The sequence below is a fragment of the Xiphophorus couchianus genome, chromosome 6 (genome assembly GCF_001444195.1).
Source record: "Xiphophorus couchianus chromosome 6, X_couchianus-1.0, whole genome shotgun sequence".
NCBI classification, from domain to species: Eukaryota; Metazoa; Chordata; class Actinopteri; order Cyprinodontiformes; family Poeciliidae; genus Xiphophorus; species Xiphophorus couchianus.
In genome coordinates, this window is record NC_040233.1 from 25,408,523 (window position 1) to 25,428,859 (window position 20,337).

Consider the following 20,337-nt stretch of genomic DNA (forward strand, 5'->3'; position numbering starts at 1 on the left):
TTACCGCTGCAGCTTTAGCGGCGGCTGCTGTGTCATTACGCCTCAGAACAATGGACTGCAATGAAGTGACGGCCGAGTCCAGACACTCCGCCCCGCCGCCGATGAAACGTTTCAGTTTGTGCTTCTGTTCTCAAGGAGACTCGCTGATGAGACACGCCCCCTGCAGCTGATTAATATTCATGTTTTCTGTTGTTTTATCCCTTCAGTAATCAGTTTTTATTCTTTACTGTCAGGGCAACGTGACCTTTTCTTGTGCCGAGCCAGTTCACGTTGCCGCGACGTTCCCGGGACCCAACAGTTTCCTCCGGTTGCCGTGGACGATGCCGTCCACGTCATCTGGGATGTCCGTAGGGTTTCAGTTCAGGACGTGGAACAAGGCTGGGCTCCTGCTCACCTTTGACCTAACAAGGCAAGGAGGCGAGGTGTGGCTGTTCCTGGCGGAGGCGAGACTCCGCCTGCACATCCAGAGAGGAGGCAGAGCGCTGCTGGAGCTCAGCGCCGGTCAGTCTGCAGGATGCATCAACTTTTTCACATTTTGTCACTTTATAACCACAAACTTCCATGTATTTCCTCCTCTGAAGCGATTGGACTGCACTGTAAAAATACAAAATATCACATCTCAGTTTTTAAAAAAACTAAAATTCAGGCAGCTGTCATGCATGCATTAAAATCCGTACCATCGATATTTGCCCTTGTGTATTTTTCCTAGGATCTGGGTTGAATGATGGTCAGTGGCATTCGGTGGATCTGACCTCCAGGCCCGGCCGCCTCACCATCTCTGTGGACAAACAGGAAACTGGCGTTGCTCACGCATCTCCCTCGTTTCCTGTCTTGGTGTCAAACCAGATCTTCTTTGGAGGTAAATGTGAAACACTGCGGGAACCGACCAAACCCAAACCTGAGTCCTGCTGCTGTTTATATTTTACTCTTAACAAATCCAGGCTCATATTTCTGAAGTTCCTTACAATAGAATAGAATTGTGTTCACTATTAGATTGTATTCAGGTAAGTAAAACACAAATGGAAACATTCATATTCACATACGAAGATAAAAATATAAACAAGACACTCTACAGCAAAGGCAAAGTTACCAAATAAGAAATGTTTTAGTTTTTCCTTTACAAATTAGTGATGGTTATCAACACAGATATAAATATAGCAAGCTAAATAATCTTTATTTTCCTGAAAATGTGATGCACATCTTCTTATGTATGTTAAATGAAAGCAAACATAATTAACAATTTGCACTGTTTTCATTTTTCCTCTCTGATATGTTTTTTATTAAGCTTTTGAAAAAGTTTTTTTTACATCTGACCTAATATGTTAAGTATTAACATATTCTCCTATCTATCAATATGTAATCATACAGATTTTTTCCTTTTTGTCTTTCGTACAGTTTGAAGTTGTTAGTCAACAACAGTCCTGCACTTTATATTTTATATTCATATTTATATTCATATTTTATACTGTATTTTATTTTATTCTGGAGTAACCTCACAACATTGGAACCTCAAAACATTGTCCTGAGCCGTATGCAACGAAATTGCGTTCTGTATACACCCTGTGCATGCAAAATGACAATAAAGTCAGTCTAAGTCTAAGTCTAAGTCTAATATTTCACTTGAGAAGAAGCTACCGCTGCTACTAAGCTGCAGCCAATGAACTTAAAACATTTAATAAAATGCTGCAAAGAGAATGCATGAAAACACTTTGAAAGCTGATGAATCAATCACAAACAATATTTTACCATTTTTCAAAATGATTTGTTGCTTTTAAATTGAACAGATTGTTCATTGTTTATGCTCCAGGAGTAAATATGTAAAAAAAAAAAGAAAAGCTAGTACTAGCTTAGCATCATTACCAGCTCATCTGTATCCCAGTTAACCAACATGAACCCACTGGCTTCATCAAAACAAACATTTACACTAAACATTCTCACACAAGTCTGAATTAAACTTTTACTCCTAAATATTAAGCAGAACTTACAGACAGTGGTGATGATGCAGATGGATGGAAGAGCTTGATACTGAGAACTAAACAAGATGGCTGACTTCCAGCTACATGCCCAAACAGACCTTTAAAATAAAATACATCACTAAATTAACATAAAGTACTTAGCCTACCACAAATTTAAGGCAGTCTACCTTCTCTTGTAAGTCAGGGAGCAATTAAAGTTTGAGTTGAACATCATTATTCCTCATGATGCTTACCAGGAGTGGGGTTTGAACCCACGAGAACATCTGTCCATTGGATCTTAAGTCCAACGCCTTAACCACTCGGCCATCCTGGTGGTTGTAGTTTCTGTCTCTCAGGTAGATTTTGTTTGGCTCCCAACTCCAACTGATGACAAATTTAGCCTGTTTGCTCAGGTGGTTGATGCATATTTAGACATTTTATTTTTAATTAGGTACAGTATTTGTCATTTAATAATCATGTAGAGTAAATAGAACCACAGCCATCTAATGATACCCAAACGTTTTTTTTGGCAATAAGTTAATGGTTTTTGATGTGTGAATAACAAGCCGTTTCAAAAACCTCCTGATTGTTGAGTGACAATCTGTGGGTACTGCCCCGTTACCCAGCAACCTCAGCCCTGTTACTTAGCAACAGAAACTGAGCCCCTGCACATTTGGTCAGCTGGTCGTACCGCGGTATGTTGCTGTACAATGGCTGCTGGAAATTACAAGCGTTTTGTTGTTGCCTTACCATTAAGAAACCATTTGCTGTATTATTGTTGATTGTGCAGGAGGCTCTACTAATCCTTTTCAAAGATGTACGGTTGCATAATTGCACTTCTGAGTGTAAACGTTGAGTAAGGGAGCGTGGTCAGCAGCAGCTTAATTAGATTTAAAGTGACAAGAGGCCCTGAAACATCTCAAAATAGGCAGAACTGACCAGATTAAAATCTCTTTATCTCAGAATGATAAAAACCAATTAGCTCATAAACTTATTACAACCTGTTCAAGGAAACATAATAGGTCACCTTGAAAATATTAATGTTTTGTAGAATTTTTTTTTTGTGTGTGTGATATTAAGTCAGGTTAGGTTTGAATATCAGTGCTTTTGACTTGGTGTCTTTAGCCCAAAGGTTTGGGCTCGAGAACTGATTGTTCATTTCCCATAACATGAATATCTGATACGCTTCCACTGGTACCCTTTTTACAGTTATTAAAGTTAAAGGTTTACCTAATTTTTCTCCCTTTTAATCTTCCTTTTCTTAATTTTAAGCCAATTTTCTTTCTCCTGCTCCCTTCCTATTATCATATTCCACCCTTTTGTTCGCTCTGTTCTTCCATTGTTTCATTTTTCACCGCCTAAACGGCCGTCCTATTTTCACCCGCTAAGCAAGATTCTAGTCCAGACATATTCTTATATCTGCCTTGGAGCTCTTCATCATCTCGCACATGCAGATTCACAAGTTTAAACACTATCTCCTTCTCCATATTTAATGGACTACAGAAGGAGAAAGTAGTTCCTCTTGTTAGAACGGTATCAACTTCAACATGATAAGAACCAAATCAGAGGGTTACTCCAACTTAGAGCATGTCTATCAATTTAATTTCATGTTAGTTTTGTATATAATTTTACTTGGTATTTGCTCTCATTACGTTTAATCGATATAATCTTTCCTGCTGCATTTTAATCTCCTCTCTGCTGCTTTTTCAAGGTTGTCCTGCTGAAGATTATAATCAGGAATGTAAAAACCCTCACGACACTTTCCAGGGCTGCATGCGTCTCCTCGCTTTGGACAACCAGCCAGTCGACCTCATCATGGTGCAGCAAAGGCTTCTGGGAAACTACAGCCAACTCCAGATCGACATGTGCGGCATCATCGACAGGTCAGGGTCTCCAGAATGCTTCCTGTCGGTCTGTAGTTTGAACGGGATTTTCCAGATGGTTTCAGTAAACACAAATCTGTGTTTGCTGCAATGATTTTCTGGGAAGTATGGTTATGGATTCTGTTTATATTTGGTACAGAGTTAATGTACTATTTCTGCTGGAAAATTATTTACTGTCCAGCAGAAGAGAGTGGAAGGTTTGGCAGAAAACCTTAGAGATACATTTCCTCCTGGTTACAACGATTCACAAAATCAATTAATACGATTGTATTTGCCTTCATTTTTGATGTTATCTGAAAAATTATAATTCCTTTCTAATTATTGATGTACAATCAATGAATAATAATTGATATCATGACCAACATGTGATCAAAATCAATAATTTGATAGAATATTCAATATATAAAATATTCACTGCACTCTGATCCAAACCCAGCTTCTAACCTGCTGAGTAGCTGGCGCAGCAGCAGTTTCAGGTTTCCCACCGTGCCTCCTAACTGCTTAAAAACATAAAACAAAGGCCAGGAGAGAAGGTCACGCCACCATTTTAAAACATAAAATGAATCAATAATATTTCACTCATATGAAACACTTAGATCGCGTTAATTATCCCTAATACTAATGTAATTTAAGAAGGTGGACCATCATAAGAGTCCAAGAATTATTTTAACTCAAATTCAGTCTTGTTTCAACTGCCTCTGCTAGGAAGACTGGAATATAGTTTATCCTTTAAAGATGGTAGCAGGAGTTGGGTTCAAACCCATGAGGACATCTGTCCATTGGAGCTTAAGTCCAACACCTTAACCACTCAGCCATCCTGATTGCTATAATTCAATTAACTTGTTACACAGTTAATTGACACCAGATTCATTTGATTTTGTTAAAGTTGCGGAGCTTGTTAACATTCGATGACTTCTTGAAACATGTATCAATATCTTTAAAAAATAGCAAACGTCAATTTTGTTTGATTTCACTCAGGTTTATCCCTCTACACATACTATTTAGTAACTCTATATAGATTATAAATGCAGGCTCAAAATTTACCTTTGGTAACTTTCAACAACGTTATCCAGGTTGCTTTAGTACTATATTTAACATCTTTTGGTTCCCATTGCCCCTACCAGAAGAACTGGATACAGTTAATCAAATACCAGGAGTGGGGATCGAACCCACGAGGACATCTGTCCATTGGATCTTAAGTCCAACGCCTTAACCACTCGGCCATCCTGGTGCATAGTGGGTTCATTGCAAAAACACAATTATTTTTGGTCTAGTTTCCAACAAGTATTTTAGAACACTAACAAGTACATTTTCAGCAAGGTACTTTAAAATGCTATACTAGTTCCTCTGAAAGATTATTATAAGACCTCGATATCCTCTAGTTCTGTTTACTTCTAGTGCAACATAGACCTCAACACTTTTCAGGAGATAACTGGTGAGGATTTACCGCAGGAGTGGGGATCAAACCCACGAGGACATCTGTCCATTGGAGCTTAAGTCCAACGCCTTAACCACTTGGCCATCCTGGTGCTCTGATGATATAAGCTCACTTGAAACCTGACATTAAAAAAAAGATTAATTTTAAAAGCTGATCCTGAAAACCTTCAACAAAATTGAAGGACATTGACTGAACATTTTTATTTACCATTAAAGTAAAATGTTTAGGAGTTACCCCTCACCTGAGTGAAGTTGGCCAACTCACCTTCTTCAAATTAAACAAAATTTGTGTAAAATTGCCATCACACATAAGCGCAACACTCCCTTATAGTGGGAGAAAAATGTCCACACCTTAAAATAAGATCCTTTTGGAATGGAAAAAATGTTAGCAAAAATATTTTTTGTTGCTAAATGATGATAAGAAAAAGCTTGTGCAGTCAACTTTTATCCTGACTTTTTTGGTTATGTCCCAACCCTAAGAATGTCAGATATAATAGCTGAGTACCTTTTTTGCTCTGGATTATCTGAATTGCTTTGACCTTAAATCTTTTTTTCTGGAGCCTTTAAGGCCAAAAAGTTAAGAAACAAAAGTACAAGAATGTCACCGCTGTGATGTTCAGCTCCCACACACAGATCTGACTGCTCACTGAAACAGAAAAAGAGAAATAAAATCACAGCTCTCCACACTCCCACTCTGATTAAATTCAGGGTCCATGAGATATGAAGTTATGAGGAAAATTGAGTTGCGGACCCACCTTCCGTACGCTTGTCTGACCTCAGATCAAACTATTACATCTGTGTTTGCGTGTCTGTGTCCAGTCTAAAGGGCAAAGCAACCCCCACAATAAGCAACACACAAAAGCAGCCACGCGTTTAATTGATCAGAGCGATCAGTCTGATGACAGGAACTGGATCAGCAGCTCTGCCCTTATTGCCCTTATTGCAAAACTTCTGACAGAAATGCTTTGCTTAGCTTCTTTGATGCATTCTTTGGAAAACCTAAAAACGTAAAATTTTTGTCTCTTTCTAAAGAGCTTGGTATGAATTATTAGAAAGTAACTTTACTGTATTTTAACTGTAGTATGTGCTGCACTCGCTTTAGTGTATCTTTATGAAAAATAAGCCTTGCAGCATCTACTTTTTTCAATGAAATCACAGGTTATAGAAGGAAGGAAGATGCATTCAGTGTCTTCTTCAGAGGTTTTCATGTTCTTTCCTTCAGTGATTCTGGGTGCAGTGCCCCCGCAGGTGAGGAGGGGAACAGGTTGCTCAATGAATTTGATCGTTTGACACAGTGCAGTGTGAAAGAGAACTGCACCTGCTGAAAATGTAACAAATGTTGTAGTTTTGGTCCCCAGACAAGCCAAATCTATCGAACTAGCAGGTGGTAAAACAGCCTTAACCTCTTTAGGCTTAATTTTACATCCAATATAAGAAGTTAACTCCACTCTTCCACATGTCAGAAGTTGCTGATAGTATGTGTGATAAAATTCTAACTGTTCTACCAGGAGTGGGGTTCGAACCCACGTGGACTTTTGCCCATTGGATCTTAAGTCCAACGCCTTAACCACTCGGCCATCCTGGTTATACAGGCCACAGGTCATTATCAAGCCTTTGATTGTTCTGTTTTGATATTGTGAAGACCTTCAATCCATTCATAGTTGTGTCTGCAACAGAGTGATTTTAGTAGATGAGTCTATTTTGCTGAGTATTTGATTAATTTGCATGTCAGGTTTGGTTGCAGTGTGAAAGAGAACCACAGCAGCTGAAAATATAGCAAATATTGGATTTTTGGACCTCAGTCGAACCGAATCTACCTGACTATCAGGTGTTCCTTCGAATCGCACTTAAAGCATCAGCATGCAGTCAAACAAGCAAATTTATCTGCTTTCAAAAAGCACGGTTATAGAGGAAAAAGAAACTGCTGAAAATTGCTGTTCTCTACACCCATCTGTGCCCTTTGCATCTTTTTTACTCACCTCTAAACATAAAGCTACGGCTTTTCATCATTAGAACCATCATTGCTAAACTTTCAGTGCATGTGGAGCGTTGAGTTTTCAGTGATGATGGACTCAGTTTGAAGGTAGTTTCTTTAGGTACAAAGCAGCAAAATGCCTCTGTTCTTTGCCATGATTTTCTGTCTGTGATGTTGAAAGCTTGTCAGATCTTTTGATCAAACATTTGAACGCTAGAAGTTTCCATTGAGCCCATTTGTTTGATTGTATTAACTGTCTTTTACTCTCAGAAGCTTTCTGAGTTTCTTGAGACTTTCTTCAGCTCTCTGAGACAATTTACTCTAATCAGAGTCACATTTGCACATGAAACAGAGAAACTTCTAATTATTTTATAGCTGTAACTGAACTTTAAATGTGGTATTTTACTATTTTTTGGATACAAATGATGCGTAAACTGTCTTCATCAAAACAGGAGCATCAATGTAAAGGTCTAACTAATGAAGGAATTCTCAAAAGTCAAACTGATGTCGAACTTTATTCAACTGAAAGTTTACAAAATAGCCAAGTAAAACTTTTAGGGAAACTAAGTGCGCTAAACATTTTCAAAGTTAGCCATAGTGCTAAACAAAAAACGTAGCTCTGCTATCAGTGGATTAGCGGTTTAGGAGACTGATACTGTGAATCACGTGATGAGCATTTTATAGATATTTGAGATACCGTCTGTTTGACACCAAGGACGTCTTCCTCTGTTTCTCTTCCATGCGGCGTCCCACAGGGCTCAGTTCTTGAGCCTCTACTTTTTTTCACTGTATCTTCTTCCGTTTAGCTCCATTTTTAGGAAGCACAAATGAGCATTTATTGTTTTGATTATGACTGCAAACAAAAAAAGTAATGAGAGAATGACACTTTGAAACTCTAATTTTATATGTTTAAGTTGATTTATAGTGTCTTTTCTGCGTCTTCCTGTATTTGTGCTTTCATAATTCTATCTGTTCTTCATTTTTGGATGATTTAAATGCACTTTGCTCCACATAATATTTTAGAGTTAATGAGAATGTCTCTTGGTAAAAAGATAATCTTCTCCTGTTTTAGGTGCTCTCCCAGTCACTGTGAACATGGCGGCCTCTGCAGTCAGACCTGGACCGTCTTCCACTGTAACTGCTCCGACAGCGGCTACAGCGGCGCCACCTGTCACAGCTGTGAGTCATGTTATTTCATCCCAGATTGGCGCAAAGTGCCTTTCTGCAGCTTTTTCAGCTGTAGAAGCTGATATTATTGTGCGTCATATTAATGGGTGTACCAGAAACACACAAATTCAAAGGTTCCAGCTGGAATTTATTGTGTTTCAATGAAAAATGTTTTCTAACTCTTCATTGTGTGTGTTGAATAAAAGTATTTTATAAACTGATTTGGTTTACTGATGTTCCTCAGACATAAAACCTCAGATTATTTTTCTTGCTGTGATCTCTACATATGAAGTAACCCCCATGTTGAGCAGTTTTCTTCCTCCTTTTCCAGCCTTCTGACGATGTTCTCATTATTTTTCCTCCCAGCGGCGTATGAGGAGTCCTGTGAAGCGTACAAACACAGCGATAACACGCCGGGATATTTTTACATCGACGTGGACGGCAGCGGACCCATCAAACCACAGCTGGTCTACTGCAACATGACAGGTGACACACACACACACTCTCAGTCCGTCATTCCTCATTAATGTTTTACAGGGTTTCATAATTACAGCTGATCTTCCTCATCTTTTATTCTACATAACCACGTCTGTCCTGTTTGTTTATTGGTTGTATAAACAGATTGGTGTTGTATGTTTGATATTTGTTATCTCCTCAATCGAAGCAACTTTTAATTGCTTTGATTGTCTTCGATTTGTCCCAGAACATGTTTAATATAATGTCAGATCGTTGACATGTTTAACAGAGTCAACATTTATTTGACACACTTTTAGATAAATAGTTATTTCATACAAATTTAATGGACAAAGTTATAAACTACTTTTATTTCAACTCTTCAGAAGCACAGAGTTAATGTTTGGAAACAGAAAGAAGAATAATTTTCAAAGCAGGAAGTTTTTCTCCCTCCACATTTGTCTATGACGAGGTCACTTCATTGTTTATATATTTCTGACTTCTTCTACTTCTGTTGGACATAAATTTTACGCTGTAATGTTTCTTTCAGTGATAATCATTAATATTTATCACCTTATCGTCACCAGATGAGAACACCTGGATGGTGGTCCAGCACAACAACACAGAGCTCACCAAAGTTCGATCCTCTCCGGGGGAAAACCAGCATTTGGTTCACTTTGACTACATGTCTGAAGAGGAGCAACTAGTTGCCATCATCCACCAATCAGAGCACTGCCAACAGGAACTGTCCTATCAGTGCAGGAAGTCCCGCCTACTCAACACTCAAGGTAGATTTGATGTAATCAATTATGCATGTTGGCAGTGATTGGCACCACAAACTATAAGGTTAGTTATGCTAACACCATATTTAGCAGAAGCTAATGCTAAAGTGCTAACTTCAATTTAGCTTATATCGGCCAAGGAAAGACTACAATTCTCAAGCACCAATTTGACTCTGACATTACAATTTACATATTTTATAACACCCTTAAATATTGTATTTATGTTTATATATTTATGTTGTTCCTGCAAGTTTCAAAATAAGAGCATGAATCTAAACAGCTAGTTACTTGATGAATTCTTAACAGCTGGTAACCAAAACTTCAACACAGATGACAAACTTTATTCAGCTGAAAGCTTACAAAACAGATGAGTAAGTTAGTGCTTAAGAGTTTTTCCTAAAAAAATATATGAGGGGAAACTCAGGTGCTTTTATTTGTTTGTATTTCAGTCTGTGTATGAGGTCATATTTTAATTATTCAAAGGTTGATCTCACTACTCAACCATATAATCCTAATCCCTTTAATCTCCTAATCTTATCTGAGGGCGATAAATAATCTTATTTCACAGCTTTTCCTTCAGTTTGCCCAAAGTCTGGCCTCAAATATTAAACGATGGTCATGTTTGAAACAGAAATAAAATCTCTTTGATCATCAGGTAGCTTCAGATTTCTGAATTAACAACACAGATCGCTAAAAAACAGATTTTGTTCAAATTGACAGATTTTACTCCTTCAGCAGTATCTTGTTTGGTATTTTAGCATCTTGTTTATTATTTTAAAGGTTTAATTGAATGAAAAATGCCAAGTCTTTTCTAAAGATGATGAGCTAAACTTAAAAGTGTCAGGATCTCAGGTTGTTTGAGTTGGTTTTGAGGTTTTTTTATTTCAATCCTTTTCTTTGATTTGATCAGTCATGTTTCTGTTTTACTTTGGTTCAATCCTTTGTCAGAGATTACAATTTATTATGTTTATTTCTTGTCTTTTTTATTCTTTGTCAATTAAGTTTCTTAGGTCTAATTAATCTTTAGTGTTAGATTTATTTCCCTCTCTCCCCTCATACCTGCAAACTGTTTCTAATCAGAAACAGTACTGATCCTTGTTCAGTAATCAATACACCCAGTTTGTGCACAACTTATTCTCTGTTATTCCCTGCTGATTCCTCCCTTCACACCCTGTTATTTGCCCTGGTTCTTCCCAGGTTCCCTGTTGTCTTTTTGCTTGGATTTATGATTTTTGTTCTGCTCTGGCTCCCTGTGATTTGTGGATGTTTATCCATCATTTATGCAAAGTCTTTCTGCATATGGATCCACCATCAAAACATACATCATGACAAAAAGGGCAGAATTTACTTTTTCTAGGCACATTTATAGCACAATCAAGTAACTATGTTACCTTCAGTTGTGGAAATGCTGTAGGTATACAGCGTTTTAAAAATAGAAATCTGACTTTGCAATTCAACAACTCTATCTCTTTAAGAACTGTTTTTACCAGAGTTTCACTGAGAAGTAGCTCGTATAATGAGATGAGCTGATGCGCAGTTCCACCGGGTGTTTGCTAACTGGTGCTGGCTAGTCTGAAGGAGCTGAGCAGGGGAGCATTTTAGGTCTAGTATCTAAGTATATGTGAAATAAAATGAAACTAACTTTTAAGTAATTAATTCCTTAATATTGATGAACTATGACTAGTTCCACTGGCAGATTATTTCACCGTACAAAATATTTTTCTCATTTTATAAGTTATGTAATAAAAATTTTTCATCAATATTAATAGATTATAGACTTAAAACAAGCTCTGAAACTCCTGTTATGATCGTCAGAAGTGATGATGATCTGCTCTTCGTTTCTGCTCTTATTTACGCCTCTGAGATTTGGGGTCATAGTTCAAGCATTATCTGAGCTTTTTAGATGCTAATCAGCTGTAAAAAGCACAACACCTTGTTGCCACAGTTATTATGCATCACAGCAACTGTCCAAAAGTAAGAAATTATAAGAGAGAACGTTACAGAAATATGCGAGGCAAAGCAACGTTTTCTCTGTCATGTAATAGAAACGTTGGTTGAAAGCTTAGCAGACAGTGATATATGAGTAAGAAAGAGACGAGGAATAGAAGTCTCAATATAACCTCCTTGCTGCTTGCTGGAAAACAAAAGAAGCGCCGACTGAGCGCCTTCACAGTGTGTATTCTGTCATCATCTGCTGTATCGCAGCATTATTTTCAGGAGCTGGCAAACATCCCTCTGTTTCAACTTCATATAGACTTAGAGATGAGGACGGCTGCCTGGTCCAGTCCAGATCCTTCCAAAGGGTTCTTCAGTATTCCTACTGTTACATTTTACTGTAAATCACTTTAGATGGCAAACATAAGCAGAGTTTAAAGCCAAAGTTTGAGTTAAAAAGCCTCTGGATGATGAATAATGAGGTGAAGGGTGCTGTTTGTGTTCCAGAGGGGTCTCCGTTCAGCTGGTGGCTCGGCGGGCCCGGTACCGGACTGGTCCAGACCTACTGGGGAGGAGCTCATCCAGGCAGCCAGCAGTGTGCCTGCGGCCTGCAGGGCGACTGCGTGGATCCACAGCTTTACTGCAACTGTGACGCCGACCGGATGGAGTGGTACTAACAACCTTTAACACAAAAAAGTGGCACATTCTGTAGAAACTTTATGTAACAATTTTTTAAAAATTACATATTTTTTAAATAAATAAATAAAAAATTAATTAATTAAAGTAAAACATTTATAGTTTGCAGAATTTGCTAAATTTTTCTGCAACCTTTTAAGGGTTTTATTATATTAAAATGTTTGTAATTTATAAAATTATAACATTCTTAATATTAGAATTTAATTATTTATGTTGTAATTCCATCCATCCATCCATTGTCCGTTCACCCTTTGTCCCTAATGGGGTCGGGAGGGTTGCTGGCGCCCATCTCCAGCTACATTCCGGGCGAGAGGCGGGGTACACCCTGGACAGGTCGCCAGTCTGTCGCAGGGCAACACAGAGACATACAGGACAAACAACCATGCACACACACACTCACACCTAGGGAGAATTTAGAGAAACCAATTGACCTGACAGTCATGTTTTTGGACCGTGGGAGGAAGCCGGAGTACCCGGAGAGAACCCACGCATGCACAGGGAGAACATGCAAACTCCATGCAGAAAGACCCCGGCCGGGAATCGAACCCAGGACCTTCTTGCTGCAAGGCAACAGTGCTACCAACTGCGCCACTGTGCAGCCCTGTTGTAATTCAATTTTTTTAAAATATATGTTTAATAAACATAATTAAATTTTTCTTCCTCTATGTTTTATTGCCTGAAATGTTTTAGTGCTCAACCCTTTGTGTTTTTATCTTAACATTAATACAACAAAGAGCTTGAATATCTTTTAGATTAACTGGTCAATAATTAGTTGGAAAATGTGCTTAATAAGATATTTTATTTAGTGAATTTGAACTAGACGAAGCTAAAACTGACACTTGAGCAGTTCTGAGTAGAATATATTTAAATAAATATATTTTTTGTACAGTTTTGACTTAATTACTGCTCTCACTGTGTTTTTGAGTCTGTATGCTCCAGTTAACGATTAACCGATCACTAAATTAGTTGACATTACAGTCCAAATAATTGCCCCTTTTATTAGTAGAGTCATATTTCTCCTACCATACTTCACTATAAAACCTGTCCTGCTCTCAGGTAGATTCTCACCTGACACCTGAACACAGGTGTAAATGCACAGAGCCGCTTGCTCGGCTGAGACGGAGAATTAACTGTCAGATCTGACTCAATCTGGCTGGCTAGTGAGATTGTCATCCTTAGGAGAAAAAGCTGAATAAAAAGCCAAATCAAGCTGTTGCTGCTGTAGTTTTGTTCAAACTAATTAGACTAATTAGGAAACATGTGAAAGCATGAGACAGTAATTTATCCTGCGGCTTCATTTCATTTTACTCCCATCTTCCTGCTTCTCATCTCCTCTTTTGTTCCTCCATGTTTGACTCATTTTTTCTTTAATCTTTTACTTTTCCAACATCTCCCTTTGTCATCATGCTTTCATGCCTTCATCTCTTTTTACCTAATTTAGCATTTCTCTCTCTTATTTCCATCAGTTCTTGTGATTTATATTCTATACAGGTGCTCGAAATCCCTTGAAAATGCCTGAATTTCATCCTATCTGATCTTTTTCTCCTATTCCTCTCAAAGGAGCGAAGATTCGGGTTTTATTTCCCATAAGGAGAGCCTGCCGGTCCGATCGCTGGTGCTCGGGGACGTTCAGAGGCCCGGTTCAGAAGCTGCTTACAGGGTGGGGTCGCTCCAGTGTCATGGCGACAGTAAGTCAATCACTGGTTTAATCACTGGTATTATAGCTTTTTGGCATCCCATTTAAGTTTAATGTTCTGTCTTGTGAATTTACTGGGGGAGTAATTAATTGTCTGGACAAAAATACAGAGTCATATAAAACACCATACAGCCAACAATTGAGAAAAACATTACATTTTGATAAGTGCCATCATCAAACTCTTCAAATATGTTGGTCAATGTTTCATTTATTATTAATCAAAAGCAACTCTAAACAGGTCAGTTTTTAGTCTTGATCTAAAGAAAGTCAGTGTTTCAGCTGTTTTGCTGTTTTCTGGAAGTTTATTCCAGATTGATGGTGCATAGAAGCTGAATGCTGCTTCTCCATGTTTGGTTCTGGTTTTGGATGCAGAGCAGAACCAGAAGACCTGAGAGGTCTGGAAGGTTGATACAACAACAGATCTTTAATGTATTGTGGTGCTAAGACGGCCAGTGATTTATAAACTAACAACAGTATTTTAAAGTCCATTTTCTGAACTACAGAGAGCCAGGGGAAGGACTTTAAAACTGCGTTATGTGCTCTATCTTCCTGGTTTTAGTCAGAACGCCAGCAGCAGCGTTATGGAACTGATTGATTTTTTAGTCAGACCTGTGAAGACACTGTTGCAGTAATCAATACGACTAAAGATAAGCACATGGATGAGTTTCTCTAGATCTCGCTGAGACATTAGTCCTCTAATTCTGGAGATGTTCTTCAGCTGATAGAAGGCCGACTTTGTAACTGTTTTAATGTGGCTCAGATGGTTCTGACCAGAACATGAGCCTTAATGTTCTGGCATGAAGGTACAGTAGGTATCATGTTGGATCAGATGAAAACCTGATCCCTAGTTTCCGGCTGTAATAAAATCTGAATAATTATCAATGTAACTCTGAGCTATTTTGTCAGATATGGCTGCTCTGTTGGTAGTTGTGTGATAGCCATATTTCTGTTCCACAGAAAACTTCTGGAACGCGGCATTTTTCGACCAGGAGACGTCGTACCTCCACTTTCCCACCTTCCACGGAGAGCTGAGCGCAGACGTCTCTTTCTTCTTTAAGACCACTGCTTCCTTCGGGGTGTTCTTGGAAAACCTGGGCATCAAAGACTTCATACGCATCGAGTTGAGCTGTGAGTGCGGCAGAAGCCCGAGGGCACGGATTTGACGCGGATTAGGATGATGTGCCAGTAAAACCTGGAAGCTTTAATCTGCTCACACCCAGGGAATGCAGTGTGGTTGGAAAAATCCTGCAGAGAAGGAAATGTTGTTTTTTGATTTGAAATTCCCTGAATGAGACGGACTAAGGGGCCTGGACTTTATTTGGGCTCTTTTAATTGAGATTGATTTGAGATTGTGAAATCTATCCGGTGAAATCTACCAGCTGCTGTGGTTCTCTTTCTCACTGCACTGCATTGAAAAACCTGTTCCCTTCCTCACCTGTGGGGGCGCTGCACCAAGACACTGACGGAAGCAACACAAAAACCTCTGTAGAAGACACTGCGCGCAACTTCTCAAAATGTAAACAAAAATCTGAATAGCATCAGATTTTGTCTTTGCTAAAAGACAAAATGAGCCTTTTCTGCCGCTAGCGTTAGACTTACGGGTTGTTTTGGTTGTATTTACCCAGAATTCCCTCTTCTGTAGTCCAATTTCTGCTCTTGGAGCAGGAACTTAGACTTAGACTTAGACTTAGACTGACTTTATTGTCATTTTGCATGCACAGGGTGTATACAGAACGAAATTTCGTTGCATACGGCTCAGGACAATGTTTTGAGCTTTCAATGTTGTGAGGTTACTCCAGAATAAAATAAAATACAGTATAAAATATGAATATAAATATAAATATAGAATATAAAGTGCAGGAATGACAGTAAAATATAAGTTATTTAGCTCTGTACATGTGCAAGGTATAAAGTGGAGACCAGATTTTAAGTGCAGTCCAGTTAAGAGTTCAGCAATCTGATGGCAAGTGGGAAAAAGCTGTTTCGGAACCTGGTGGACCTGCACCGGATGCTGCGGAACCTCTTTCCAGAGGTGTGAATGTGCAATCTAACTCTGTTGTGGACCAATAAATAAGGTTTCATTTTGGTTAAAGTAAACTCTGGTGCAGTCTGAATGCGTATGTGAATGCCAAGTGGACTGGAGATCACTCCAAAAGCAGGAAGTGCACTACAGTGAAGGGCATTCTGGGTAAATTCAACCAAAACAACCATGAGAGTCTAGCGCTAGCGGGAGAAATGACTCTTGGCCTTTTGAGAATAGCCACGAAAATCTGATGCTGCATTTTTGTTTATGTTTTGTGAAGAAGAAAGTTGTGCTAAGTATCTTATTCTGAGGCTTTCCTTCAGTTATTTTTGGTGCAGCGCCCCCAAAGGAGAGGAGGGGAACAGGTTTTTCAAAGTGTTTAGTTCTTTTGACAGGACATTGTGAAACAAACCGCAGCAGCTGAAAATATAACAAATGTTGCAACTTTTGTCCCCAATTGAACCAAATCTACTGGACTATCACGTGTGAAAACACCCTAAATAAAACCCATGTGGTCAAGTAATCTTTCTGTAGATCTCAGCTGAAGTAGAAGATGGATACCTTTGTTTTCACATAGACTTAAATAATTCAAGCCATTATTTCTTGTAATTTTGATGATAGTGGCTTGAAATTTAGTGTGTAAAAGTTATATCGAATTCATAGAAAGTTGAGTGGAAGGAGAACTCTGGTAGGAAAAGATGCAAGAACAAAGGTAACCACAACCATGAAACATGCAAACTCCATGCAGAAAGATTCAGTCCCAGGACTTTCTTACTGCAAGGCAACAATGCTGCCAACTGTTCAGCTCTTAGAAGTGATTCACAAGGGGAAAACATTGGGCCCATGTTTCATTATTGTTTTTCGTTTTTAGCTCATTATGTGAACCTTTTAATCTGTTGCTTATGGCGGCACCTCCTGACTAGGCGTATTATTTGTCCCTGCTAGTGTTCTGCATTTCTTTCCTTTTAGATTCCCTCTGTCTCTGTTCTCAGTTATTCACTCAGCTGCTCTCACTCTATCTCGGTCCATTAATCATCTCTCCTCAGGATAAATTGCCCTCTGGTTCATTCAGTCTCTGCTAGTTCCTTCTCTTACTCTCACTTCACTCTCTGTTCTCTTTCATGTCTTGTATTGTTGGATTTCATCTAATAGTTTTACTTTTGGAGGTCAGGATAACAGTAGTATGTGTAGAATACTTTTATTTAACAAAATTACTTGATTTCAATCATGAGTTATTGTCACAAATTGTTCTATTACAGCAAAGAATATTAGAATAAATGTATTTTATGTCTCTGCTGCTGATAAAAATGAAGGAATTAGATCAGCATTTCCTAGATTTGTTAAATTTAAACTGTTTATGTGACTGTAAAGTGACTATTTTAACATCTAATTTAAAATAAAAACATTAAGTATTGTGCCAAATTATAATAAATAACACTTATCAAATAATTATTTAATTGTGTCATTAATCTAGTAGAACTGGATATAAAAAAGAATTGATTGAATATAGAATTAATTACATGTGCTTCAGTTAAACATATTGATCTAATTTGAAAATCTAGTTTTAATTATTTTATGATTTAATACATTATTTCATGTTCCTGAAAAAGTTAGAACCAACCAATCAGAGCCAAGAGGCGGGCATTACTGCTGTCAATCACCCTCCATGTGGCGCAGCTTTTTATGAGTACCAATTAGCATAGCCAATGACGACAATGATGAAACGGGTTTTCTGTGACAGTAAGTTGTTTTTCTGCCATTAGCACATTTAGCAGCGAGTACATGAAATTGATTGACAGCACTAAGACCGTCCTCCTGGTTTTTATTGGTTGTTTTTGGAGCATTTCTTTAGATTATCTGTCTCATATTATACTGCCACAACACGGCGACAGTTTTGACAAAAATGTAAAACACATATTCTTTATGAACGTTACGTACTGCAGTTTTAATGCGGGATTCCACAGGGTTCAGTTCCTGAGCCTCTGCTTCTTTGCGTCTTTAGCTTTAACATCTCTTTTTTTCATTATCATTTCAGCTTCCACTCAGGTTGTTTTCTCCTTCGATGTTGGAAACGGCCCACTGGAGGTTAGCGTTGAGTCGAGTTACCCGCTCAACGACGACCGGTGGCATCGCATCCGAGCCGAGCGGAACGTGAAGGAGGCGTCGCTCCGTCTGGACGACCTTCCAGTCGCCACCCAGGAGGCTCCAGCTGACGGACACATCCACCTGCAGCTCAACAGCCAGCTCTTTATAGGTGAGGACGGCTCGTTTGTCCCCTCATTTCTCTTCCTCAGCTGTAGTGTCTGTGGCTTTTGATCTCTTTATCCTTTAATTCTCTCGAGCTTTTCACCATCTCATATCTCTCCACTGAACGCTTCCTGGATATAAATCTAATCTACTGTTTATTTTCTCACACAATATCTTCTGTGATCTCCAGGAAATTTGAGGTTCACCACATCTGCTGAAAGCTTTTAGCCTGTTTTTCCCAACACTAAATCTCTCTGTTTCACATACATGTTAACGGCAGGAGTCACTTTATGAAAAAATCCCTTGTACCATGTAGAACAGATCAGCTTCATGGCAGTTCATGCAAAGACTTTTCTAAAACAAACCGACTGGTTTTACCAAGTTTTCAAATGTTTGTTGTATATTTAAGGTCACTTTGGTTACTCAGATGTGGAAAGTTAATTTTTTGTAGTTAATAAGGCACTGGTTTATTTTAAAGGGTTCCTATTATGAAAAATTCACGTTTTGCATGATTTTGTACTTCCGTTTGGGTCTATGCTGCTTCTAAAACCAGCCTAAGCGTCGTAAGAGAACACCCAGCCAGTTTTTGGCAAAATGTTAACATAACTTAAACATAAGATAATGTTTTTGGCAGCATACCTTGCTAAAAATCCAATATAAGTTAACCATAGGTCACAAGCCAGCAGCTACTGCCCTTCACCTAGTGACCCCAGCGAACTTTCGGCCGTTACCTAGCAACCCAAGGAACTCTAGCACTACTAATCAGCTGGTTTTATTGCTGATGCAATTCTTTTCTAAATACTTTTAAAAAATATTTATTAATATCAATAGTTACAGTTGGTAGAAAGGAAAAGTACTTCCGGTAACAATATTTGATGTTTACTGTATAGTATAATATAAAAAACTGAAAAGATGTGAAGAGATTATAACATGATAAATATGTATATTTTTATTTTATTCTTAGTCTTTCCAGGTCAGATGCAGCTCTGTTTTTCTTTTGCTGGGTTAACAGATGTAAGCGTCCGCAGAGCCGTTAACCCTGCACACACTTACGAACAGATGGAGCCCGAAAAAAATTTACTGAAACCAGAAGAAATTAGCATCAGTGTTGTAAACAAGCAGACGCTGCAATTAAATTATTAACTTGTTACCCGAGGCTACCACACTGAAGTTAACCCTAATCACTCCTCCTTATGTTATTCTAAGTACAATAGCTGGGCTAATACGAGATTGTTTGGGTTTCATTTTATTACATTCCTACTTCACCAAAAGTTGTTCAATTCTCAACTTATAAGTATTTGAGTTGATAATTTTATCACATTCTCATATGTTCACATAAGATTATTTAAAATTATTACAGGCTAATAATAAAGTTTAGTAAAATGGTCTGAACTTTACTTATACTGCACTCTTAAGGGCAAACTCAGTTCCTAAAATTTGGTTAAATGCCTGAAAATCCCTTCTGTTTTGCTTGTGAGAAGAACACTGCATAACGTTTTACAGCTCACTCATTAGCAGTGGTTAAGACAGTGCTGAGAATGCTGGGAAATTGAGTCCAGATAAACATTAAGACATATGGAGGCCCTGTATATGGAGTGCTTTGCTAAAATATTCTCTCCACTTGATTTTATTTCTCATTTTGTCACTTTGGAACTACAAATTTCAGTACATATTGTAAGGGTTGGTTCTCTTACATTTAAAGGAAATTGGTTACACTGGATTTTATTTAGGGGTATCATAATAAAAGGGTCTACATATCTTTGATTTACTTCTCAGATTTTTATTTGAACTAATTTATTGCTTAAAAACTTTGCTAGATTTTGTGTTGGTTTGTCACCTGTCATACTAAAGGAAATGGTTTGAATACTTTTGTAGGGCACAATAAGAAAGAGACAGTAGTTTCTGACCACAAAAACTTTATAATACTATAATAATATATAATAATAATAATATAATATGTTGTCAATTGTATTATTCTGTTAAATCTCATCACAGTAATCTTAAAGATAAGTTTTAAAAAAAACAAATCTAAGTGATCAATATTTCCAAATTTCAAGTCAGAAAACTTGGATAAATGGAGAAACTAAT

At 38.1% G+C, this 20,337-nt stretch overlaps 1 protein-coding gene and 4 non-coding genes across 7 annotated transcripts in view; 1 reads left to right on the plus strand and 4 right to left on the minus strand.

The window, feature by feature from the left end:
- LOC114146972 (contactin-associated protein-like 4) overlaps positions 1-20,337 on the plus strand; it is a 108,701-nt gene that overhangs the window by 62,137 nt on the left and 26,227 nt on the right. For all 3 annotated transcript variants that reach the window (XR_003595996.1, XM_028021446.1, XM_028021445.1), the window contains exons 9-18: positions 234-501; positions 710-859; positions 3,667-3,838; positions 8,323-8,429; positions 8,784-8,903; positions 9,458-9,658; positions 12,095-12,257; positions 13,844-13,971; positions 14,937-15,107; positions 18,038-18,256. Coding sequence is in view for 2 of the 3 variants with exons in the window: in XM_028021446.1 (XP_027877247.1) it covers positions 234-501; positions 710-859; positions 3,667-3,838; positions 8,323-8,429; positions 8,784-8,903; positions 9,458-9,658; positions 12,095-12,257; positions 13,844-13,971; positions 14,937-15,107; positions 18,038-18,256 (1,699 nt within the window). In the remaining variant the exon portion in view is untranslated. The remainder of the gene's footprint in view (positions 1-233; positions 502-709; positions 860-3,666; positions 3,839-8,322; positions 8,430-8,783; positions 8,904-9,457; positions 9,659-12,094; positions 12,258-13,843; positions 13,972-14,936; positions 15,108-18,037; positions 18,257-20,337) is intronic.
- On the minus strand, positions 2,207-2,289 carry trnal-uaa (transfer RNA leucine (anticodon UAA)). The gene has a single exon. It is a non-coding gene; the product is annotated as a tRNA-Leu (tRNA).
- trnal-uaa (transfer RNA leucine (anticodon UAA)) lies at positions 4,987-5,069 on the minus strand. The gene has a single exon. It is a non-coding gene; the product is annotated as a tRNA-Leu (tRNA).
- On the minus strand, positions 5,285-5,367 carry trnal-uaa (transfer RNA leucine (anticodon UAA)). Its single transcript has one exon. It is a non-coding gene; the product is annotated as a tRNA-Leu (tRNA).
- Positions 6,778-6,860, minus strand: trnal-uaa (transfer RNA leucine (anticodon UAA)). Its single transcript has one exon. It is a non-coding gene; the product is annotated as a tRNA-Leu (tRNA).